The sequence below is a fragment of the Rattus norvegicus genome, chromosome 19 (genome assembly GCF_021556685.1).
Source record: "Rattus norvegicus strain SHRSP/BbbUtx chromosome 19, alternate assembly SHRSP_T2T, whole genome shotgun sequence".
Lineage (NCBI taxonomy): Eukaryota > Metazoa > Chordata > Mammalia > Rodentia > Muridae > Rattus > Rattus norvegicus.
Window position 1 is genome coordinate 70683988 of NC_141552.1, and position 26441 is coordinate 70710428.

General features: G+C 42.1%; 1 protein-coding gene across 30 annotated transcripts in view; it reads left to right on the forward strand.

Annotated features, from left to right (window-relative positions):
- Pard3 (par-3 family cell polarity regulator) overlaps positions 1–26441 on the forward strand; it is a 549750-nt gene that overhangs the window by 305174 nt on the left and 218135 nt on the right. For all 30 annotated transcript variants that reach the window (XM_087595246.1, XM_087595248.1, XM_087595247.1 and 27 more), the window contains 6 exons: positions 711–1093; positions 5488–5627; positions 7529–7657; positions 9874–9912; positions 19029–19217; positions 19956–20126. In XM_087595246.1, the coding sequence (XP_087451372.1) occupies positions 711–1093; positions 5488–5627; positions 7529–7657; positions 9874–9912; positions 19029–19217; positions 19956–20126 (1051 nt within the window). The remainder of the gene's footprint in view (positions 1–710; positions 1094–5487; positions 5628–7528; positions 7658–9873; positions 9913–19028; positions 19218–19955; positions 20127–26441) is intronic.

Consider the following 26441-nt stretch of genomic DNA (forward strand, 5'->3'; position numbering starts at 1 on the left):
CCTGGGCCAACATGAGTGGTAGCTGCCTTTCCGTGGGTCTCAGGGCTCCGTAACAGGTAGGATCCCAGATTCATGGCTGGGGGGATTGGGAGTGAGGATTGGTGCATCCCTAGGTTCTGTTTGCAGGACTTAGTGTTTGTCAGATTTCTGCAAACAGAGAAATTTATCCTCTATCTCCATAAGTATACTATAAAGTATGTCTTTAGAAATTCTACAACCCCTTAGTAAGGAAATGCTTTGTGCCTTTTTTAGTTATGTGGCATAACTCTGTGCAGGTATATCCAGCCTTCGATATTGTGATATGTTGATGCCATCTATAAATGTGTTGGACTTGGCTCATAGCTGTCCTAAGATGTATATGGCCCATGGGCTGCTGGTTGGAAACACCTGCAAGAAAGAAAGCTATGTTTGATTTCTCTCAGTATTGAACTAGAACCCATATGTCAGCACTTATCATTCTTGATGATTTACAGTGTGGGCTCTGTATTTTATCTACAGTCGTAGATAGGTTTATCATTTTTATTTACAGAACAAGAAACTTGTATTTTGGGGAATCCGCCCTGCTTTTATCAGGACTTGCGACGTGGCTCGTGAACGTTTCCAACAGTCTGTTGATTCTTTTTGCTTAATTAGTATACTTAATCAAGCTCATGTTATCTTCTGCTCTGCTGGCCTTCATTCGCTAATCTTCCACTCTTTGTCACATCCAGAGCACAGCATATGTTCCGCCAAGCCATGCGTGCGCGAGTCATTTGGTTCCACGTGGTCCCTGCAGCGAACAAGGAGCAGTATGAACAGCTCTCCCAACGAGAGATGAACAACTATTCCCCTGGCCGCTTCAGCCCCGACAGCCACTGTGTGGCCAACAGGAGTGTGGCCAACAATGCGCCTCAGGCGTTGCCCAGAGCACCCAGACTGAGCCAGCCACCTGAGCAGCTGGATGCTCACCCCCGACTACCTCATAGTGCTCATGCCTCAACCAAACCGCCCACAGCCCCAGCCTTGGCTCCACCGAATGTGCTTAGTACCAGTGTCGGCAGTGTGTACAACACGAAGAGAGTAGGCAAGAGGCTCAACATTCAGCTTAAAAAAGGTACAGTGCGTCTATTGTCAGGTGGTGTTTCTTTAAAAAGACAGGCAACTACTCAAAGAGGGTACCTTGGGCACTCAGGTGGGGTAGGTGTGCCCTGTTCTTATCTTTGTCTACTAAGTATTTAGTGCTCAGAATAAAGCCCAAGGCTGTGTGTTTCCTTGCACTGCACTCTACCCTACTCAGTGACTATAGAGAAGGATTTGGTAATAAAGTGCCTGCCACATATGCATGAGGACCTGAGTTCATATTCCCAGCATTTACATAAAAGCCAAGCACATTGGGGGTTGGGGCAGGTAGCTTTCTTCATGACTAGCCCCAGTCTAGACAAATTAACAAACTCCAGGTTCAATAAAAGTCGGTCTCAAAACGTAAGTCAGAGAACATTTGAGGAAGACACCATACTCTAACCTCTGGTCCACACACACACACACACACACACACACACACACACACACACACACCACTCATCACACATCACACAGATACATATGCACTTGCCTACATGTATGCATACAAATGCAGAAGAAATATAATTAAAACATAAAGGTTCAGAAGAAGTTACAACACATGTTTACAAGAATCAGCTATTCTTCCTAAGGTAGCATCTTTTAAACTAAAAGTGGGTTGCAGGTTTTCCTTTGATGTCTAGAATAATAATGGAGGTCAGACTGTCCCGATCGGTCACCATGCCAAGACATTGTGTTAAGCGGGATGTTAGAGGTCCCTGTAGCCTTCACATGTCATGGAAAGGGGCACCTATGTTTGAGGCTGTCTTATTCATGTAGTTGTGTGCTGTTTCTTCTTTAGAGTACAACTTCATTTCCTTGAAGGCAACAGATAATGGTGACCGGTGTTGTTAAGTCTTCCCCACTTTTGTTGATTTATTTAGGTAGCTTCTTCCTGTAGACAGCAGATCCAGGCACAAGGGGAACGTGGTGTATCTGTGCACATGGGAACATGCTTACAGTTGGTCTTCTCCATTATGCAGAGTGACAGCCGCGCTTGACCTTCAGATGGTCAATGGCATTCTCTCAAGGACAAGATACATTTGGCTTACTGTGTGTCCTTTCAGCTGAACATTCCAAAACCATGCCTTTCAAATTATGGCTTTATGTAAAAAGAAAATGCCTTTCGGAGCTCAGCCAGCTCCAGCAGTGGCTGGAGAACCATCCGGAATGACTTACCTGCGCTTGGCAGCTGTGGACAGCAAACCCTTGCCGGTGTGTCTTTCACATCGTAGCATTCAGTTCATTCTCTTTTCCACTGGGGTAGCATTGGAAATGCTGTGCACCTGCTGCCTTCTTCCTAGAACAATCCTTTCACTGAACTTTGAGGCACAGCTTCTGATGGTTGGCTTTTGAGTCATAAATACTCGATTGGCACAAACAGGACTTGACACTGTGCTCCTAGGCTTTGCAAGCTGTATGGGAAGCCCTCTGTTTTTTTTTGTCTATTCTCAGTGAGGGAATGGTCCAATTCATATTCTCCTCTCTCCACTCAAGTGACATGCTTTGGGTTTTAACCAAAATTATGTCAAGCACCACACTAGCGGTGTTTAAAAAATAAAACTCCTGCTTATATTCCCTAGGCAAATACGGCATTCACTTAACCAGTATTCTGTTACTTCATAAACAATATCATTTATAACGTCATACTTCTCTTTACTGAGAGAAGGAACATTCATTTAATCAATTGTGGTTTTGGCCAAATAATGAGTATGACAAATTATGATGTAAGGCCAGCGCATTCATTGAGTGTCATTTTACTTGCTATTAAAAGATTCAATTTTTTTTTAGTATTTTAATAATAGTAGCTTTGCTTTCTTATCATTCAGAAAGGTAGAGGACGTTTATTCACCTAATTCAGAAAGTCTGATCTTCATTCATAAACATTAGGAATGTGGGTTTTATTTAAATATTTCTCTAACTTTGACTAATCTAAATGATGTAGTGTCCCATAGATTTGTATTGATTTTTGTTAACCAGCAGGAAAAACATGCAACAGAGGTAGCCGCTGCCTTTGCAGCAGTGCCTACAGATGTTTTACATAAACAGATTGTGTTGACTATACTTAAGAAGGAAGAGAATGTTGATCGTCTTTGATTAGGATTGAATACAGACATGGTCATAATGATTGCTTCAGAATTAAATATTTCCTGGTAGCTGGAAAAATATATTTTTTTACCAGTTCTTATCATAGTGAGGGTCTTTTATGAAGCCCATTAAAAATAGTGTGATCATGTTAAATATATGTTCAATTCAGAGTAAACCATTGTGCTCTAAGTGATATTAATTTGCAAGCTGGAGTCAATGCCTTGTAGCAGAAAAAGAAGCCTCTGGGATAATCACTCACTGAAATAATTTTGTAACTCTCTCACAGGAGGCTGCAGAACAGAGAAGCCCCAACTTACTTGCTTCAATAATTATGATTTCTTAATATTTATTACCGCTCTGGCATTCTCAAATCCCCTGCTCTTTTGTAGAAATTAGCTTTTTAATAAACCGAGAGGATAAGGTTAGTAATCTGTTTCCATCAGAGCAGAATGTCTCATTGGCGTCACCAGATGAAAACTGACATCTGTTTATCTTCCCCTTAAAGGTTATTGCCTGAACTTCTGACTTATAGATTTAGGGGTTACTACTGTTATTTTAGTAGAATTGTGGTTCACGTAATAGTCCATCGTTGTAGTTTGTATGAATTAATATTGCCAAAGAGAATAATTTAAAATTCCTTCTTAGTAGATGTTATTGCCAGCCATTAGTTTCGCTCAGGCACAGAGACATATGGGACAGCCTCAGAAGCATAATTAGTAAAATTCATATAGACAGCTTGCCATTCAAGGCTTCAGTACAGACAATAGCAGAAACCTAACAGTCAGTCTGAACGTGGTTTCCGGTTGGGTATAGAGGGTTTTGTTTGAGCCTGAGAATATTTCTAGCATGTTCCATTTCAAAGAACTACTGAGATTCATTTCTGTTCCTCTCTCTTCAACTCGTAATTTTCTGTCTCTGTTTTCTCGAGCGTTACACGTTTTGATTCATTTTTAATGCGAACTGAATGTCATAGTCCATATTCTTCTTCATTGATGACCTTACGTATCTCTTCGTCCGTCTCACAACGGCCATGCTTTTGACATCCTATTAACCGAAAAGTAGCACGAGAAGGGAATGAGCTTAGATAGGAATTGCTCACTAGAAGTGTTGTAGAATTCCGTGATTCCACAGTAATTTGTCGAGCTCCACCCGCTGCACCTCAGTGTGGTTCTGTTCTTTACTTTTGGGTTCTAATGGGGTCTAACTCCTTTCCACAACATGCTGGTCTAAGATTGTTCGAGAAGAAATCTACCAAAGACAACATGAAGTCGTTTAATCAAGAAAGTAGTTACCGATATCCCATTCACCTGGGTACCCTGAAACATGAAAGGGTGGCCGTACGGTTTAGTATCCCTGATTCCAGGGGGACTGCCCAGGGATGGGGATGGGACCACATACAGGATCATTTCGGTTACTTGGAAGGGAACCTGACAAAGGTAAGAAGCATAGGTCATGTATCTAAGTTGGTGGCTGACCTTGGGGTTTGAGGAAGGACGATCACTAAAAATATTATTGTTCTATGTATCATCCCTTGAACACTTTTTTATTCCCTTCCTCCTGCTTTGTACTCTAGATCTGGGTACCATTATTACCAATACTTGAGTTTTAAGGTGTCATGGAGTTTTCACCACTTATTTTTTTTTTTTTTTTTGGTTCTTTTTTTCGGAGCTGGGGACCAAACCCAGGGCCTTGCGCTTCCTAGGTAAGCGCTCTACCACTGAGCTAAATCCCCAGCCCCTCACCACTTATTTTTATTTTATGTGTATATGCGTGTTACATGTGTGTCTGTGTATCACATGCATGCCATGCCTGTGGAGGCCAGAAGAGGGTGTTGGATCCTCTGGCACTAGAGTGGTTATAAGCCACCATGTGGGTGCTGGGAATCAAACCCAAGTCTCCTGTAAGAACACAGCACCCTTAACCTCTGAGCCTTCTCTCCAGACCCCAAAGACTTTATAGATTTTAACAGAAATGTTTATTCCTGACTTCTTCAAGTCAGAGCTGTCAGGTCCATTTGGTACCCAAAGACTTAAAGTTTGCATATGAGTTCATTAACGTGAACTTGTCCTGGGTAAGACCACCAAAGAAGATGAATGGCTTCTAGAGCTAAACAGTTGAGATCTTCCAAACGGTCCAGTTGGAAAACTTCATTGAAACTTTCAAAGCATTCAAAGAAACATAGGCCATTGGACTCATCAAATGAGGAACGGACATGGTATGGGCTGGTCCTTTGCTTGTGGCACACATGAACAGCTCACAGTACAGAGCAGCACCTACAGATGTCTCTGTTTTCTGCCTTAGGTACAGAAGGACTGGGATTTAGCATCACTTCCCGAGACGTAACTATAGGTGGCTCAGCTCCCATTTATGTCAAGAACATTCTTCCTCGAGGGGCTGCCATTCAGGATGGCAGGCTCAAGGCGGGAGACCGGCTAATAGAGGTGAGTAGCTTCTAGGCAAGGACTTACAGGCTCCCTGAAAAGTTCCTTTCTTTGGGAGTTAGTTTTGAAAACGTTTTCGTGAAATAGAAAACTGTGTATTTTAGCAGGAATGTTGCATCAGAAAACAATTTGCTTTACTGTATGCTTCTCCATGTTATCTGAAGAGAAATTACATTTATGTCTAGGTTATTCATAAATATTAGCTATATAGATATTTGGTTTATGAGGCTGGAGCCTATCCTGTCATTATGCACATGCCATACCTCTGTGATATTTATTTTAGACAGCTTCATACTTACTGTGTGTCAGCATAGGCAAATCAACTACTTAGACAATAGAACCAAGACAGATAGGTAAGGTAAACACGGGCAATGTGTCTTGAAAGGAAAGGCCAAAAGGTTGGCATGGCAACCTGGACCGTGAACCAAGACGCAACATCCAAAGTCGTCAGCAAGGAAAACAGATTTTAGAAATCTTTTGATGCTTATGGTCTAACTTCACTGGTATTTAAGGTCACTGCAAAAATACACAAAGACACAGTTTCTGATGTTGGAAAGAGGCACCAATTCAGAACTTAAGACCTTTTAAATGAAACTTGATTCCACGCTCATGCTCGGCAAGTGCTTCTTTGCTGAGCCCTGCCTTACAGCACCAAGCCACAAGCCTACAACTGAGCCATGCCTGAGCGTCCTCACTGGGGATTCTAGGCAAGAGTTCAACACTGGGCCATTATTTTACCTACCAAACTGTTTTTTATCTATCTATCTATCTATCTATCTTTCTTTCTTTCTTTCTTTCTATCTATCTATCTTTCTATCTATCTATCTATCTATCTATCTTTCTATCTATCTATCTATCTATCTATCTATCTATCTATCTATCTATCTTTCTATTTATCTATCTATCTATTTTTCTTTCTATCTATCTATCTATCTATCTTTCTTTCTTTCTTTCTTTCTATCTATCTATCTTTCTATCTATCTATCTATCTATCTATCTATCTATCTTTCTATCTTTCTATCTTTCTATCTATCTATCTTTCTATCTTTCTATCTTTCTATCTATCTATCTTTCTATCTTTCTATCTATCTATCTATCTATTTATCTATCTATCATCTATCTATCTTTCTATCTATCTATCTTTCTATCTATCTATCTATCTATCTATCTATCTTTCTATCTATCTATCTTTCTATTTATCTATCTATCTTTCTATCTATCTATCTATCTTTCTATCTATCTATCTATCTTTCTATCTATCTATCTTTCTATCTATCTATCTATCTATCTATCATCTATCTATCTATCTTTCTATCTTTCCATCTATCTATCTATCTATCTATCTATCTTTCTATCTATCTATCTATCTTTCTATCTGTCTGTCTATCTATCTATCTATCTATCTATCTATCTATCTATCTAATTTTTTAGTGATTCTTTTTGGTGTTCAGTGTTTTACCTTTTAATAATAAAATATTTATTCTTCATTTTCTCTGAAACTTAAAGCATTTGTATTAGAAGACTCCTGCTGTGTTCTCCTGTTTGGCCGTTGGAAAACCCGTTGCACACAGGCTGTTCAAGAGCTCAGTTCTTGTAGTGGCTTCATGTTGACTTGGCCTCGTGGTTGCTGTTTATGGCATATTTCTGGCAGTTGCAGCTCTGGTTTATGGGTGAACAGTAAAGGATTTATTGCTTCCTCACTGACATCTGGCTACCTGTTCAACCTCTTTTTATGAGCCACCAAGGCTTCCATGGTTACCTAGTCGTGACCAAAATTTGCACAGAAAGACTCTCACTTACTAACGAACACCGTCAGTTCTGGTCTCTGGCTTTTCTTCCTCTGCCTGTGTAGACAGGGTTGTAACTAAAAAAAAAAAAAAAAAAATCTCTCTATGTTTTAGGTCAATGGAGTAGATTTAGCGGGCAAGTCCCAGGAGGAAGTTGTTTCCCTGTTGAGAAGCACCAAGATGGAGGGGACCGTGAGCCTTCTGGTCTTTCGTCAAGAAGAGGCTTTCCACCCAAGGGAAATGGTGCGTAACCGTAAGGCAGGCGGAAGACTTCTCATGCATTCGCACCAATGACCCAGGCTACCTACTCAGTTGTGAATGCTCACACCTGCTGTAAGGGGCCTCTAACGTTTTTATTTTCTTCATGCGTAGCTCAACCGTGCCAGTCTTAGCCATAGACACTCAACTACGCGTGGATGAGTGCTTAATACGCAGCTTGTGGGGGGGGGGGGGCTTCAGGGAACTCGTGAGTTTATCACTGTTTCTCCTGCTAACCCTGTCGAACCCCCCAAGACGTCAGTTATTTCATAACTGTCACCCCAAAGGCTATACTCGAAACACCGCCCTCTCCTCCCCTCATGTGGCAGATTTTCAGGTTTCAGACTTTTGTAGTAAATACACCTAGGCGAAGTTAATGGTGCTTCCTGTTGGATGGATAGGGAAACTTAGCACAATTAGTGTTAGGAAAATAGAGACATGCCTCAAGCTTGGAGGACTTTAGTCAGAGAAACATGAGCAGTGGGTACTGTTCATAGTTCACCTTTGCCCTCCACACTGACCGTTAACCTGTAGCAGAGTCGTCAAAAATGGTTTTGGTGGGAATAAGATGCGGAGAGCAAATGCAGTTCTGAATGTGCTTTTGGGGAAAAAAATCCGTTATTTTTATTATTTGTATATGAATTTTATATGCTTACATATAAAAGTGACGTGCTTGGAGAGTCGTCTTTATCTTTTGATGTGGGTAGAAGGTTGTTTTGGCTCGAGCACAAGTAGCATCTTAAATATTCCGAGGCAGATTTGACCCGAGCCATCTCAGACGTTCCATATCTCCTTTCAGCTAGCTGCAAGCTTTGTGTCGCCCTGACAAGTGACAGGATTTAGGGCTACAGTTCCCAAATCTGTCACATAGACCCGATTCTCTTAAATTATGCATTGTGATGCATCATGGCTGCGATACTCACTATAGAAATTAGTTGTTTATTTAAACAGCGTTAAAGTAGCCGTTAAAGCTAGGTTTCAGTCATGGGTGTCCCAATCCCTTGTTACACACAGGCCTGAAAGTCCTTACTTGGCTTCGTGGGGATTTCAGACCCTGGTAGGGTCTGATGAGTAAACACTTGCGCGTTGCGTTTACTTTGAATAAATTATGAAAACTTCGTCATAGTTAGGGAATGTTTAATGCATCATTTCTCCATTTAAATGCCATTTTCCATTTCCTCTGCTCTTATCCAATTTTGTGTTGAAGATGCCACCTGATCCTAAATCTGGGCTGTCTCTATTCGATTGCAAATGAGCGCTCTCCAAAGCACCAGCCTCCCCTGGGCAGGCAGGCAGCCCCAGCCCTGCCTGGCACTCTGAGGACTGCATGTTGGCCTTACTGAGCCTGCCAAACTGCAGCACTGCTCTTCAGCAGTCTCACAGGGGAGCCAGTGCCAGCCTGAGGTTATGCAGGTTCTTCTGGGCCAATTTGGATCTTCCAGGCTTCTGTTTCTCCCGTCTGCTGCTCCCGCGCTCCCCCTCCCCCTCCCCCTCCCTCGTTTAATTTATTGCTTGTGAGCTTTTCATTAAGGATGGGGCCAGTAGGCTGTCAGTCTGTTGTGCGCGCTGCAGCTGCTTTTCGAGACTTAAAATAATAACATTTCTGAAAAGTCAAAGGGAGTGTTTAAAAATAATCCTTAACTCCAATTAGTGTTAACTCTTCTCTCGGTTTTCAGTTCTATGGGTCTCAGTCTAAATACTTTTTTTTTTAAATCAGTGTTTTGTCCTTTGTTAAAAATTAAACAAATCAAATTATCAACCTTTCACGTTCTAGATTATATGGGAAGAATTATACGTGTTCCCGGTAGAACACGCTCAAGTCTCAAGTGTTTCCCACTGCCGTACAGACGTTTTTTATCCGTAGAGCTGTCGAATGGCCCTGAGGTTTAGTTGGGGAGATTGGAAAATGCATTTAGAAATGGCAGCATATTCAGATACAGAGTTTGATGACGTTTCTTTTCCTGCATAGCTCATGAGGTAATGTGAATGAGCGGGGAAACTTCTGTCTAGAAGAACTGCTGAAATCTGGACAGAAACACTGACTGTCCAGAAGACAGCCCTATGTCAGCCTACTGACGATGACCTTACAATGTTTACTTTACAATGCAAAGGGAACAACCTAATTTTAAAACAATCTAATCTTGTTTAATAAAGCATCGTGTCCCCGGGCCTGTACTGATGTTTTTCTTTAATTCTTCTAGAATGCCGAACCCAGCCAGATGCAGAGTCCAAAAGAAACGGTAAGAAACTTGTCTTTAGAGATGTTCCAGTACCCTGCCAGTTCACCGTGGTGATATTATTTGTCCTGCCTCTTTACCAAGGTGGTCTAATTTAAAAATAATTTTTATTTACTTCTATATCAGGGGCAAGGGGGTCTTGGAGGGGAGGCTTGTCAAACAGCATACTAAAAAGGGAGATGCCAGAAATATTTCCTGTTTGTTTATACAATATGGTGAGGTTAAGAGAGTGTTAATATGAAGTGTAATCACCAGGGATACAGTGATAGATCAGTGATTGAGGCAAGCATAATAAAAAAGGGCAGGGAGTTCAAGTACAGGTACAGCTCAACCATGTCTGCCGTTTTAGAAGACTAGCCCTAATCCACACTGGAAACTAAGGGTTGACTGTACTCTGTTCTGCACCAACCACACGATGTCTGTTATAGGCAGTGTGTTGGTCTCTGCGATGGTCTGCCCCATGGTAGAAGAGAGAGAGTTTAATACTAACAGTAGACAGCTAAAAGTCGGGCTCTCTGCATATTAAATAGCAAATAAAAATATCCCCAAACTCAGCTAAGTATGGGGATTCACGCCTTTAACCCCAGCAGAGGTAGGTGGATCTCTGTGTGTTCCAGGACAGCCAGGGCTATGTAGGATCCCTACCCCCTAACCCCCCAAAAACAGTTGTGACCAAATGGGTAAACCAAAATCATCGGAATATAAGGCTTTCATCAGACTCGATTCTTAAAATATAGATACATCAACAGTCAACGTCAATAAATAGAATGGCATTTTCAAATATCTCATCATGAGACCTCGGAGCAGAGTCAGGATGTAGCATCAGGAATATTACGCACCCATGAGTACAGGTTAGAAAGAGAACACGAGACTGAGTTTTTGGTTGTATAATGATCCAGCCAGTGACAGCTAATGAAGACCACAGTGTATTTATTACACAGTGAAGATGTTCGTGAGAGAGGGCAGCTGAGGAGATGGATCTCCTTGAAAAGACAGTCACTGTGGCCGAGATAGCTGAAATCTGTGCAGCGTGGACCAGCAGGGGTTGTTAAAGCCCGAATAAATAGGCCCTCTAACTCCAACGAGCAACTCTGGAAACAAGTTTCGCATGCATGTATGAACATGTATGTTTGTTTATACATACGTATGTTTGTGTCTAAAGATGGCATCTCAAATTAGTAATAAACTGTGGTTTCCCCAGCCCTTAGAACAACTACCTGCTCATTTTTTAAAAATGGTTTATTTACTTACTACTGGGCTCGACCCCTCATGAATATTACCGAGCCTCCTATCCCAGAGCTGAACTCCCAGCCTATCTTTTCTCCTTTGAAAGTCTGATAGATGCTTTCTTCATCAGCCACCCCAGTAAGTCCTAGCTGGCCCCAAACTTAAACATCCAAAGTCCTGAAAAATCTTGTCCAAAAATAAAAATGTGAAACTTTTGATTTACTTTGGATTACAAAAAAAGAGGAAAAAAAAGGAAGAAAAGCTGCGACTTTAAAAAGCTGACACACAAGCAGCCCCCCAGCTCACAAAGGGTCAAAACCACCAGTTTTCGACTTCACAGGAGGGCGAAACTACATTTAACATCCTCTTATCTCAGTTTCCGTGAGAAATCAATAGGTGACTGGAGAGCTCGGATGCCTTATCAGATAAAAATCTTTGTAGGAGATATTCTATCCCAACGTACGCTAGCTAACGGAGTGTCCGCTGCGCTGCTGGATACGTCAGGGTACGCCAGATGCATTTCCAGTTTGCAATATCTTCAGCTTGGAACAGGCTTCTCGAGGTGTAGTTCCAGCCTGAGTCAAGGGACATTTACGTCTTTGTACATCTTTATGTGTACATATTTATCTCTATCTTATTATTAGCGTCATCCATTGCTATCGCTGTCCCCTGGAGCATTTGCCATATAAATACAGAAGGAAGGATTTGCAGAATGTCTGTGGGATGAACGCCGCTCCTCTGCGGCTCTGAATCTTCCTGACTTCTGTGGTTTCTGGGAAGCATAAAGTGATTAGAATCCTTCATCTGCCCACACCGATGCTTATCGAGCCTTTGCAGGATGTAGAGGTATTGGAAAGACAAACAGAGCTGACTCACTAAGGAATTGAGTTGGAATTCCTTATGGTGCCTTTTTACTGTGATAACGACGGCTTAATGCTTCTGACATATTTCCCTCGAAATGTTTTCTCATCATTCGTTCTCAGCCATCTTTATAGCATAGGGATAAACTTTGTATATTTTTTTACTTTAAAGTTTTATTTTTTTTTCTTTGAAGTCTGTAAGTTATAGGCTTCAAGGCTAATCTGGATTAATTACCTTATGTAATTGTTTTCTCTTACTGTTAGAATTTCAGGAAGTTCTCTTCATCCCTCTCTTCTGAAACTTTAACTTTTTTCAAACCGTATTCTTAATGATGGTTCTTAGACACTTTAACCTCCCTTTTAGGCCACCACCACCAGAAATAGTGGAGAAGAAAGGATACAGGAGGGAGTGTGTGTGTGTGTGTGTGTGGGGGGGGGATTGGACCTCTTTAGAACGGTTCTTTGGAGCAATTTCCTGTCTGGAAATGGACACTTCCGTTGACAGGTTAGCTGTGGCAGCTCCATGCACTTGCAAACACTTCACAGATACGACAGACAGCCGTCCAGTTCAGTAAAGCCGGGATAGCAAACATGAGTCAGCAGCAGTGACACATCCTAGCAGAGACAGCCAGGCCTCAGCCTCAGGCCCAGCACGAGTCAGCAGCAGGGACCAGGAGGAACACCCGGACAAGTTCTCTAAGTGAAACAAAGACCAACGGAGACTCAAGACTAGACGCATTGCACAGCTAGCTCTAGAAGCAAGCCTACCTCAGCTTCTGTCACTGTCACTGGCTGTCAAGTCCTATTTATACCCTCCAAACATCACGTGTCCTTCAAGGCTCTTGCCTCAGCATGTCCATCTCAGCTGGCATCACTCTGCCAACCAGACCAAGTCTGCTGAAGCGACAAGAAACTGCAGCACACCATCAGAAGTTTTTGGTGCATTTCTCTCTATGGAGTCCCAACAATTGGAGCTCCACTATGCAATGTAAGGTGGACAAATACATGCATGTTATGGGCGAAGAATCTTTCATCACATGTTGTTGCCGTAAAATTAAAAAATGCTGTCTTTTATCCCATACTAGATCCGGCACTGTAGAGCCCCAAGATGTCTTGTAGACATCTTCATCTCGGTCAGCAAAGCGTCCCACCTTCTTCGCTCCATCCCATATCACACTGTCTCAGATGGCTACTCTCTGAGCCTGGCAACAATCTCTCTATACGTCTAGTTCCCAAGGCAGGCTGCCACCATGCCAGACATACACATCCCAATTCCCTGGTGGCCCAGTGTCTCCAGCCACCACATACTCTCTTGAATTCAATTAAATCACCACATGAAAGAACACACAGCACAAGAACCTCTGATCCAATTAATAAGATATAATTGCCCACCTAGACACACAAAGCCCTGTACACATCCATCCCTTAAGAATATTCATAACAACCTGTAAAATGTGCAGAGAGGAATGTTAACATCCACCTCCATGTTCTCTCAGCTGCTTCTCTCTCTCTCCTCCATTTTCCTCTTCCTCTAAAACTTTTCTCCCGCCCATCCTTCCTTCTCGTCCAATGACAGGCCTTGTTCTATCTTGTGCCTGCCTTCACCTGCATAATGACATCATCCTACATCATGTCCTTTCACGTGCTTGAACAGAACATCCTTTCACCTGTGTCTGCTTCAGCTAAATGTTCCTTCATGTGTTTGCCTCAGCAAAACACCATCCAACCAACTTTCCAAAGAACCCAGAAGTTTCCATTTTATCTTCCATTGCTAGCACTCAGGCATGCTGAACACCAACTCTTTTTCCCCTCTGTATAACATTTTTTTTCCTGTGAACTGACAGTAAATTCAGTTATGTAATTCTCCCCTCCCAAATATCTCAATACAAGGACATTTTCTTATCTAAGCATACTCTAGTTGTAAGAACCAATCATTTGCCATTGGTTTTACAGTGCTGTAACTTCCAACAGTAGTTTATAAAATAAATGAGTAAGAAATCAGAATGGTCCTCTAGGCTCCAGTCCAAGTCAAGTCATGGCATGGCATTTAATGCTGTGTCTGGAATCTTAGTCTGAAGTTGTTCTTTAGTGTACCTTTGTCTTACTGTTTTGAAAAAAACTACTGTGAGAACATCTTTATTTCTTTAGAGAGCACATCACTTCAAGAATATCCCTACACTTGGGTTTTTCTAATTTTTTTTCCTTCAGATACTTTTCTGGGCAAAAGTATATAACTTATTGTTATAAATGAACAAAAAATTAGTCTTTAAAAATATTTGCCCTATGTTGAATCAGGGAATAACATAGGAAGTCCAGGTATATGATTGTAATTTAATGTGCAGGCCTAGTAGTCCCAGAACTGAAAAGGCCAAGGCAGGGGAATCGTTGGGCCAAGTCCTGCTTGGGGTACTGTGGTGTAAGGCCAGGGTTGGAAACTTGAGAGACTGTGCCTAAAAAACAAAACAAATGAACAAACAAACAAAAAACAAAAACAAGTGGGGAAGGGGATCTCGGTTGTGGGCAGTGGAGAACAAAGACAAAAGATCCTAGTATGAGCAATGCCCTGAGCTCAATCCCCAATAACTACAAACATAATAATAAATAAATAATCTAAAGAAAGATGTGCTCAAATGGCGAACATAAAAATTCATCTTTCGTCTCTGTCTGGGGCAGTTGTAATAAAGGCAGATAGCATCCCCACAAATCTCTGTACATAACCACAGTCCTTTGTCAACTCGATATACAATATGCAAACGTAGAGGCTTTCAAATTGCCTTCTATAGATGCTCTGTCTGCTTATGCATTCACCTGTCATTCCAGGGTGAACATACATATGTCCTTATGTCCCTCCCTCCCTCCCTTCTGTCCTTCTTTCCTCCCTTCTCTCCCTGTCTCCCTCCTTCCCTTTCCTCTCTTTCCCTCCCTCCCTCCCTCCCTCCCTCCCTCCCTCCCTCCCTCCCTCCCTCCCTTCCTCCCTCTCTTCCCTCTAATAGCTCAAGTTGCCCTTGTTCTCAGTGTCTTTCTGCCTCAGCCTTCTGAGCTCTAAGGTTAATTTTGCACCACTGTGCCCAGCAGAAACCCATCCAGGTCAGCACAGTGTTAAACGTCATAGTTCTGAAGAAAGCCTTTAACAATTGGATGATTGTTCCCAGTCAGCTTTATAGTTTTTTTTTTATTGGAGTTTGCAAAACGGGACTACCTATTGTTGACCCGTTCTTTCTTAGTGAATGGCTTTCTCCCCTCTCTTTTGAATTTGAAGTATCTCTCCTTCATTATGGCTCCTCCAGGGATCTACAGGCTAAAGGCCCAGTGAAGCAGGACTACTGTGTGAAGGACTCTGAACAGCCTTGCCGTGATAAGCTGTCACCATGTGCTCCCCCATCGTACAGTGCTCTGTGTCCACCACTTTTCCCCCTTTGTTTTCTCCGCTGTGTTTTATGCATTTCATCAGCCCAGAGAGGAACATGTGATGTCATTAGGTTCACTGTAGAGTTACAGTCCATCCTGGGCAGTCAGGGCCTCAGTTACTGGGACTAGTGCTAACAGAAGAGAAACACTAGATAGGGTATGCAGAAAGCTACTGACCATTTTCCTTCCTCATTGGACAGTCTCTTCTCGGAGGATAATGTGAAACTTGATAGCTTTCGCAGGATGCATTAGGCAGGACCCCTATTTCTGATACACTTGGCAAAATAAACAAACAAAAAACCCCCAAAAGACATCAACAACAACAAAACCCAGAAGAAGAAGAAGAGGAGGAGGACGACGACAATGATGAAGAGGAAGAAGAAGAGGAAGAAGAGGAAGAAGAGGAAGAAGAAGAAGAAGAAGAAGAAGAAGAAGAAGAAGAAGAAGAAGAAGAAGAAGAAGAAGAAGAAGAAGAAGAAGACGACGAAGACAGAACAACAACAACAACAATAAAACGCCCTTTGTTTTCTGGACATTAAAGATGAATTTGCCAATGGAGAAGCATGCAAGGGAGAACTGCAGTCAAGTTTGATGGAAGCTTACTCATGCTCTCCAAACATATGTATACAATAGGTACCCATTGCCCACGTGTGTGAGAGCAAGCAGCAAATCCAGCTTTAGTATGTTGGAGAACAGGTTAACCTTTGTGCCTGAAGTGCAAGCTAGAACCCTTTGGTTGAAGGGATGCAGCTTCAGGTGACACAACAGGAAGGTAGAAAATGTTTTCTACTCTGTCTGAGCACGGAGATCTGCGTAGCTCAGCGTCCTGGAGGTTGTTATGATGCCGCAAGCATCTCAAAGTGGTTTTAAAGAGCAAACTTTTAAAAGTTACTGCCAAAAAATTAAAAAAAAAACAACTAAATGTCTAAAAACTGGTGTTAATTTCAGTCTCATTCAAGAGCCAAGTGCTTAATAATGAAATGCTAATGGAACTGACCATGCTTCCCTTTAGTGTTCTTAAGGACAATAAAGTCTCAAGGTTTAATACAAGAACCATAAGAGAAGACCCTCCCACCCCACCCCCACAGTCTCTTGTCGGTTTTCATAGCAAGAGAAACTGCCAAGCAAGGCAGTGGGGGAGCACTCCCACCTTGATTAGCTTTTTTCTTCATGAATTCACTCAGCTCCTTGTCTTGATTTTTCAAGTAGGAGGAGGAAAAAAAAAACCTGAGAATTTTAAGCTTTTGTAAAAATCATTATGGAAATGTTGGAATCAGTAAACATGAGAAAGCCAAACTAAAGATCTGGATCCGCCAATGACATTTAAGGTCCTTTGGGTTGGAGGGAAGAAGTGGTAATGGTTGGGTCCCTGCATGCACTACATACAGCTGTGAGTCCTTGAACTTAGCCAAGCTCGAGAACCTATGGTGTCTGTGGCCTCTCAAATGCAGCATTCTCAGTAAAATCTATTTTATCTCCTAATTGTTTCTGAATTCCAAATACAAGGGGACAATGGTGTGGCTTGGAGTTATTGATGCTGTTTTCTTTCTTTCTTTTTTTTTTTTTTGATCATTGAAATCTACCCATATGGGATGTTCTTTTAAGTATTACTACTTTGGTTGTCTGTAATGTTGATATGAATGTGGGTCCTTTTACATGTTTGCTAGGCCAGTGCTCTTGCACTGAGATGTTCCCAGTCTCCAGATGGTATAATTTTACATTTACAGTAAGACTGCAATAGTCATTTATGGAATAATTACCTAGTGTTTTGTTTTTGATACACATAGATTAAAGAAATAGAAAATGGAGTGAACATTAGCATTTATAGGACATTGCATGAGTATAAAGATATTTCTGTATAATAAACGTATGATGTATCGATATTTTGATACAGTTACTTGACCTTAGTTTGTCTCCAGTTCATTAGTTTTATTGATTTGAGCTGTAATTATTCTCTGGGAATATTGTAAAGATTAAGTGGTTACAAAGAGTGGAGAAGCTCAATCCGATGGTAAATATTTACTTTACATAGACACAGTCCTTTAAAAATTTACTTTTCCTTTTTTACTGCATACCGTTCGTGTTCTATAAAGGTATTATGTCATTGAACACTGACTCCTCCTTACTCACTGTAGGGTTGTTTTTTGAAATGTTGCCAAGACTGTACTCCTACATGGCTGGGCATATAGGCCAGCAGCAGACAGCTTTTAGACTGCCTTTCATGAGGCCCCTGCTTTATCACCAGTGACACACACACACATACACACACACACACACACACACACACACACAGACACACCTACCTAATGTCAGCAACGTAGAGACATTGCTTTATATGTAACATTGTAGCATTACTTTGGATTTTAAGGTTTTAAGTTAGCACATTGTTTATATATAATAAACAGGTAAATACTGTTCTTCTGTAAAGCTAGTTTAATTAAGTTGAGAGTAAGGCTCAAATTCTGTTATTTTATTGTTACTTGATTTGAGCTCTTAGAATTTTTCAAAAATTGGATAGAATACAAAAAAAAAAAAATCAATCCTGTTCCTATCCTCTGTGATAGCCAAGTTTTATGAGTGACAGGGGGTTGTTTGAAAGCTGTCCGTTTGGTGTGACAGCTCAAAGCTGTAACTGATGGTCCATTTGGAATAACTAAAGTGGATGCTTGTAGCAGTGTTTCAAAGTTGGGAAAAGAGGAGGAGGAGGAGTATATCGCAGGTTTCACTGGGGTCTGTATATCCTGAGGCTGATGCTGCAGGAGAGGTCTGGTTTCCCACTTGAGATGACAGACATCAGGGTGGTGCTCTTTGCCTTGGTGGGGTTGCTGAGGACCTGGACCACAACCTGCCTTTTCTCCTTGGGTACTGAACTTTTATTTGGGATGGAATGTGGCCTCATTGGGTTATAGATTTGTTTTCATTTCTCCCTTGTTTTAAGGGAATGAACAAGGGTTTACATATCCTAACTGTGGGATCTTGAAAGCCTTTCTTTGAGTGTCTTCAGTTAGGAAACCAAAGACTTGCGTAAAGCCAATTAATTAAACAGCGGTGCTTATGTGATATCTGCCAGTGATTCAATGCGTGATTGCGAGATTATGGAAATCTCTTCCCAGATGTTATTTAGTTCTATCTTATCTCCCAGATGTTGCTGGTTATAGCTCAGTGCTGGCCCTAAATTTGAACACCTTTCCTGGCTGGCTTTGTATCGTTGGGGTTTGATATTGCCTATGCATAAAAATGCACTCAGTGTCAGTGAATGTTGAACTACTAATGACAGTGGACATCTTCCATGCAAAGACAAAGTGAAGACAGATCAGAACAAACACTTTGCAGACTGGCTCCAGACTTTAGGAGTCTACATATCTCTTCTGTATTACCCCTGTGTTCCTTAGAATCAATTGCAGGTTTGGTGCAACATTGATCTAAGCATGGCCTGAAGCTGCTCACGGCCAGGCTCAGGGGTAATCTCGAAGGACAGCTGTACCATCATCATGGATCCTGTCAAGGAAGGGAGTAATCTGCCGATTCCCATTAGAGAACTTATCACTAAAGATCTCCAGTGCGGTAGCTAGAGAAAGAGGCACTGATATTTTAATACCCCTGTGCAATTCTTTTCCCTTTCAGAAAGCCGAAGACGAGGACATTGTTCTCACACCTGACGGTACCAGGGAGTTTCTGACTTTCGAAGTTCCACTGAATGACTCAGGGTCTGCAGGGCTTGGTGTCAGCGTCAAGGGGAACCGCTCCAAAGAGAACCATGCAGATTTGGGGATCTTCGTTAAGTCCATCATTAACGGGGGAGCTGCATCTAAAGTAAGAGCCTGTCAGTCCCCTTCATCCTGCACTTGCTGTCTTCTCACTCATCTCCTCTCTGACCTACACGTTCTAGTAGTGACATTGTCTTCCTTTATAGGACATTTGTCTGGACCGTTTGTGGGATGCAACTCACCACTCTAACTCATCATTCCATGTCATGTGACCCTTAATCTGTAGTCTTTTTTTTTTCTTTTTTTCGGAGCTGGGGACCGAACCCAGGGCCTTGCGGTTTGCTAGGCAAGCGCTCTACCACTGAGCCAAATCCCCAACCCCAATCTGTAGTCTTCTTAGTTCAGTGAAAATAGCATGTGTGGAGGCAAAGCATGAGCCCTGGACTGGAGAGAAGTTTCCCTTTTTCCTCCACTTCCTGGGAAGCCATTTGCTCCTTCTAAGCCTAGAGTGAGTTTCCTGGCTGCTTGTGGAGAGCAGTTTTCTGCAGTTGTCTTGATCTTCATGGATCTCATTTGTAAACCAGCCTCGTGGCTGTTTCTGAAAGCAAGCCAGTGATGGTCCCTTTGTGTCCTTTGAATTAGAATTCCATTTAGTTAACGGATTATAATAATGGCTCGGGAATGTCTAAAAGACTGAAATAGGCAGAGGCTACAACAGCGGCTTACGATGAGATTAAAGCCTCCAGATCCCCTTTACTTTCCTATTTTGTTTCGATCATTTAAACTTGCAGGAAAAGAAGCCTCTTGCCAACCACTCAGCAGTCCTCACTTTACTTCCTCACAGGATGGGAGGCTGAGGGTAAATGACCAGCTGATAGCTGTGAACGGAGAGTCTCTGCTGGGCAAAGCCAACCAGGAAGCCATGGAGACTCTGAGGAGGTCCATGTCCACCGAGGGCAACAAGCGTGGCATGATCCAGCTCATCGTGGCGAGGCGGATCAGCAGATGTAACGAGGTAAACAGGATGTCGCCGAGAGAAGCCGTCACTTATCTCTGCGGCGTGATGAGATTGGGTGGGCTTGTCAGTAGAACGTCTTGTCTTCAAGCATTGCCTCATGGGACCCAGCTTAGTCTGAGCTTTCTGTGTAGGATGACTTTAAACTTTAGGTCCTCTAGTCCACTTCTCCAGTACTGGGATTACAGGTATGCACCACTATTTTTAGTTATGCAATAGAAGGGACCAAACCCAGGGCTTCATGCATTCTAGACAAATGTTCCTTGAACTGAGCTACAGCCCCAGCCTAGTGACATACTAGCTGTAGCAAGGACAGATCTCCTAATCCTTCTAATCCTTTCAAATAGTGTGACTTCCTAGTGACTAAGCTTCAAATGTATGAGACTATGGAGACCATTCTTATTCAGACCAATACACACTTGCTTTACTTCTATTTGCTGAATGTAGAATGAAATAGCCATAATTATTAAGCTATTTGTTTTGCAACGAGGGTCAATATAACATTGACCAAAAACTTCAGACCTAGGACAGAAATTCTTTTGAGTAGGAAGAATTCAAATGTGATCCTCAGAGTCCTATAGCCTGCCATTAATAATGACAACCTGTCATTATTCTACTGGAGGTGCTAAGAGGTAGACTCCAGACCTTACTGACTTGCATCTCAGCCTTCCAGTGATGTGTTGAATGGTGGTTATTTTTTGTCACATCATTGGTATTTTTAATTGAAGACGTATACATGCTTGTGAGCAATTCTCAGAATAGGGCACAGCACATGTGTCTATATTTGATAGTTTCTTTAGAGAAACGAGCAGTTAACAATTCCTGAGGACAGTGGTCAGTGCAGAGGTATGTATTAAACATCTTCTGTATGCCAGAAATTTTGTTAGGTGCTGGACACACAGCTTCATCTACTCACAAAAGTATTGTCACCTCCGTCTTTTTGAAAGCAAGACCTGGAGGCTAAGAAGACAGCAGAGAGGGAAAATACTCCCATACAAACATGAGGACCTGAGTTTCTGGAGCTCACTGGCCATCCATCTGGCTGAATTTCTGAGCTCCGAGTTCAATAAGAGATTCTGACTCAGAAAAGATAAAAGCAGAGAACCATAGAGGGCATCAACTGCTGGCACGTGTGCACGAACACACACACACACAGACACACAGACACACACACACACACACACAGAGAGAGAGAGAGAGAGAGAGAGAGAGAGAGAGAGAGAGAGAAATATGGAATGTCGTGGGAGATTTTTGCAATAAGGAGTAACAAAGATCATTCTGTTTCTGTAGGATTCTGATTCCCCAGGAGTAAGGCAAACCTGCACCAGCTTGATAATGTTTTGATAAAGGCATTGATTTATTCCATTTTGCCCTGTGAAAGATTTGAGTCTAGATCCCCTACTGAAATATCCCTGTCACATTTACTTCTATGTTTGAATTTCCGTGAATGAAGAGGATTTAAGGGTGGGAGCAGCTGTGATCCACAGAGCTGACTGTAATTCTCTGCTATCATTTTCTATATGGCTGGTTCTTAGGATACTGTGTGTGTGTGTGTGTGTGTGTGTGTGTGTGTGTGTGTGTGTGTGTATTATCTCAGTCATATGTAGATATAGATGTATATAAAGTACTGAGCTTTTTGTGTCAGTATGGAGAAGCTATTTGTACTGAAAGGGTCTGACTTAAGGAGTTTTGTAGACAGAGGACCCCAGTTTGGGTTCCCAGAAAGCCTCAGGTATGCTTTTGGTGGTGTGAGATTTATATCGCTTCCAAAGAATTTTTCCATTCCAGTCACAGGAAGGGATTGTGCGAATTATGCTACGGTAAATATTGGTGTCCTTGTAGGCCATCTTGTTGTCACGAATGAGTCCCAGTCCACAGTAATATTCTTGAGCTCCTGTAGGTGTGTGAGTTCATTCTGGGACCATAGCATGGTATCTCATTCAATGCTTTTGAAGTTCAAGGCTTGTATTCTTAATGTCCTCCTAGAGAAGGTGAGAATTCATGAAAAGAAGCTTCTGTGTTTGGCAACATGGCTCCTTTCCTCATATTTGGGGGTGCTGCATTGTGCGTATGTGTGGGAGTGTTGGTGTATGCATTTGCTTATCCTTGTTATTTTTTGAGGCAGAGTCTCTCTGAAATCACAGTTCTATGGTTTGGCTAGGCTGGCTGTCCTGTAAGTCCCTGGGATCTGCCTGGGGTCTCCCTCTACCTGTCTCCCACTCTCCAACACTACACTTTACAGAAAGTACTGCTGTGACTTGGTTTTACACAAGTGTCGAGACTCTGAATTCAGGTCCTCATGTTTATGCAGCAAACACATTATCCACTGAGCTCTTTCCCTCTCACCCACTACCTACAGTGCTTGCCTAGCACCCACAAGGCCCTGGGAAAGCACTTAGCTATCTCCATAGCCTCTCTGTGTAGACTGCCTGCCTAACATTGACGTAGCCTTATATTTGATCTCCCCACTAATTGCTATTTAAACACGTGTTCCACTAACTCTGGTCCTTCTGCAGCATGCAAAGCTCCCCTGAGCAGCACCTCTAGTCAGTCTGCGTTGCTTGATCTCTTCCCGTCTGCTGTGAGTCTCTGGCTCTGCTTCCTTTCCTTCCTGTGTATGGCACAGGCTCTCCCCAGGTTGATCTTCTCTGCAGATGTCCCCAATCTGATGCTTGCCTCCAAGCTTGCTCCTCACCTGCAGAGTCTGTTTGTGTTCTACAAAATCCCAACTTTTTCCGTGAAGAAAATATTAGGGAAATAGTCACCTTATGTTGGCATACAGAGACACGTGATATCATCCACTCTTACACAGCATAATCTAATAGCCCTTTGCTACGTTTGCATTTCTTTGTCCTTGTAGATCAGAGACTTTGTGTAGATGGATGGACATGTATAGGTTCTGCTTAGACACGGTGTTCTTCCAGATAAAGGCTTGAGCATCCCTGGGCTTGGGGGTCTGGATGGAACAGATGCCAAAGGATACCTAAGGATAATGACATAATGCTGAATGTCAAGAGCTTGTGTTCTGCCAGCAACCTCCTCCTAGGCAGAGTTTGGGAATGTTCTTCCTGCACATCTCCTAAGCACTGGAAGTATGTCTTCAGAGATATGAGGCTCCCACAAGTTCTCAGACATGGCCCCTAAATCCGCGGCTTGGTCTGTGAGTCTCTCTTCTCAGCCCATTCTTGTGTATGTCAGCCCTGTTGTAGATACTGCCCTCCCCTGTGATCTGTTAGAGACTGATTCTCAGTAGCTAGGCCTTCTTCCACAGTCTGCCAAACAAATTGATCTCTTTAGTCCTTCAGGACAGATGCCAGGCCATGTCGCCTGTCCCCCAGGGTCAGGCCATTGTGGAATCTGAGCCCCAGTGTTGTCCGCCTGACCACGCCGTGTTTCACAGACATGGTAACTCAAGGGGGCTCTCTTAACCTTGAATCTGTCTGCTGCTGCTGCTACCACCCTTTCCTCCTAGCTGAGGTACTCCAGCATCCTTTTAATTTTAGAATACTCTCTTCACTGTTTCCCTAGCCCCTTTACTCCTGATGGATGATGGGAGAGTTTTAGAAGTTGTACCTTATCCCCATTCACTCCTGAAGGATGATAAGACATCTTTATAGACAGTTTTTGAGATGTTTGTTTGTTGTGTGTTTGGCTTTTATTATCATGATTTTTCTTTTCCCTCCCTCCCTCCCTCCCTCCCTCCCTCCCTCCCTCCCTCCCTCCCTCCCTCCCTTCCTTCCTTCCAGTTTGGAAGGCATGAAACATGAAGACAAATTGATATTATCTACCCCAAGGGAGAAGGCTGGAGGGGACTGGTTTCCTCTGTGTGGCACTCAGAATAAGCTATGTATGAGAATTAATATTAAAGTCTGAAGGGAATGGGTATTTGTGGGAATTGCTGTAGTTCTTTGTAGCATGGTTATTTCAGCATGCCTGTTAGAAGCAATTCTGTATAAAACCTCATTTTAGCCTAAGCATAAAGATCTTTCAGGTGAGCTGGCGTCTTAAATCTCACGTGAGGGGATTTAGACGTCAATGACGGCTTCAAAATTAATTCTCTCTTTAGATCGAATCCTTTTAGAATTAGAAAGCTACATAGAATAGAAAGGGCCCTGAGGAATAATTCCTGATTCTTGACCTGTGTGTTTTGTGAGATGAATTTGGATAGGCCAGTGAGGAGAAGGAAAGTGGGGGGACATGGGGGATCTGACCAGAATGGTGACAGTCATTTACAAGCAAGATCGTCTCTGCCCCACATTAGATCTGACTGACAGTGTCATTACCCAGTGATATGGAGAGGAATGTGGGATTCTTGTGTGAGCTTCTGGTTCTTCTATGAAAGGGCCCAGTAACCTGGGGGTTTATCCTGTTAAGATCCTTGGTATCACCACCTAAGGACGTGAAGGAAACAAAATCAAAACAGAATTCGACATTGAGCCCTAAAACTCTCTCCCAATTGGTTATCCAACCCTCTGTGGTCAGCCCTGAACTCATATACATAGAAGTAACACTATACAGACTGAGCAGGTTGTATCTATATAGTTTGGTATAATCCCACTTAAAAACAAAAAACAAAAACCATGGGTTTCTGAGAGTTAGGAGGAAAGAAAGGGGGAAATGATATAATTATATTTTAATTAAAAATTTTAAATTTATTTATCACTTATTTTATGTATTAGGAAACTTTAAAAGATTTATTTATCCTGTATTTTATGTATATGAACGCTCAATTTCATACATGCCAGAATGCAGAATCAAATCCCATTACAGATAGTTGTGAGCCCCATGTGGTTGCTGGGACTTGAACTCAGGACCTTTAGAAGAATATTCAAGTGCTCTTAACCGCTGAGCCATCTCTCTAGCCCCTCAAAAAAAAAAAAAAGAAGCCAAAAGCCTCTCCCTCAGATCTGAAACATACCTGTTTATTCTTTACTTCCGGCTTATGACTCTTTCAACGTTAGCATTGTCCACAATAGACCTATAATCTAGGCCGGATGTCATACCATGGTGGACCCAAGCACAAAAGAGCACATCCATACAACCTGGTGTGCTAATCCCTGTGGAATCTGACGCATCCACCTTTTATTCAAGTAATTGTCCAGCCAGTGCCTGCTTTATGACAAACATGGGAATGAAATGGAAATGGCAACTGGAAATATAAGTTTTCCTAATTGCTAGCCAGGATCAGTCTGAGGGTAACTGAGAGGGGGCGTTAAGGTTGTACCAACACTGACTTTCCTACCGCGATGGTAGCTTTCAGTCTCTCCAGCCCCTCCAAAAAAAACCTTAGAATCCAGAAATTGCATTAATAATTAATTTACAAAGAGTTTTTTAACTTTCTATAAGAAAAAAGTATTCTAAGTGTTTAATAAAAAAGCACAATCATTGGGTAATATCACAGTTGATTAAGAAGCATGCTACTGTCATTTACAAAAGCACTGTATCATCTGAATATCTTTTTGAAAGTATCTCTATACTGTTTTGTAATTTTGTTGTTGTTTCTATCGTTTATACCTATAAATAAAATTATAGGTGTGATTCATAGGCGTCTGTATTACCGACTTGTTTGTTAGTTGCTTTGTACAGTGACCACAAAGAAAAATAAACCCCCAGCTAACTAGTCAAGAAATGGGATAGTTTATATCCTACAGAACGGGTTGTGTACTGGAAACACCTACTATTTTTTCTTAGTCGATAGAACGCCTCTTCTAGAGACCATGGCAAGGGTCTTCCCAGTGCTGACCTTGGCCCCAGTTGGGTGAGACTGCAGATTTCTTCTCTTTGAACAGACAGAACAGCCTGAGGAGTACAGCTGGGCTTACACACTGGCTTTTCTAATTTTGATATTTTTAAAAATTACATCTTTTTATCCAGTTTTTATTAATTTTAGTAACATTTTTTAAGCATTAAGCTGACGTTTAAAGGCTGGCGAGATATGGACTAGTAGGATGTGCTCTTCAGGGTGCCTTTATCCTGCAAGCCAGGGGACCACCTGACATACTCCGCTTCTGTTTTCTTGGCTGGAAAAAAAAAAGAAAGAAAGAAAAAAAATCAAAAGACTTTTCCAATCCTTTCTCTTAAAACTGATACACTCCTTTAGTCCCAGCCCTTAAGAGGTGGTAACAGGCAGATCTCTTCTTCTGGGTCTGACAATGCTACCCCACAGAAACCCCATCTTAAAAACACAAACAGCATTAACCCCCACAGACAAAACAAAACGAAATAAAGCAAAAAGCTGGAGAAACTACAGGGTGTGGCCCCAGCATCAGGATGTGCAGACATGGGGATTTCTGTGACTTTGAGGCCACCTTGATC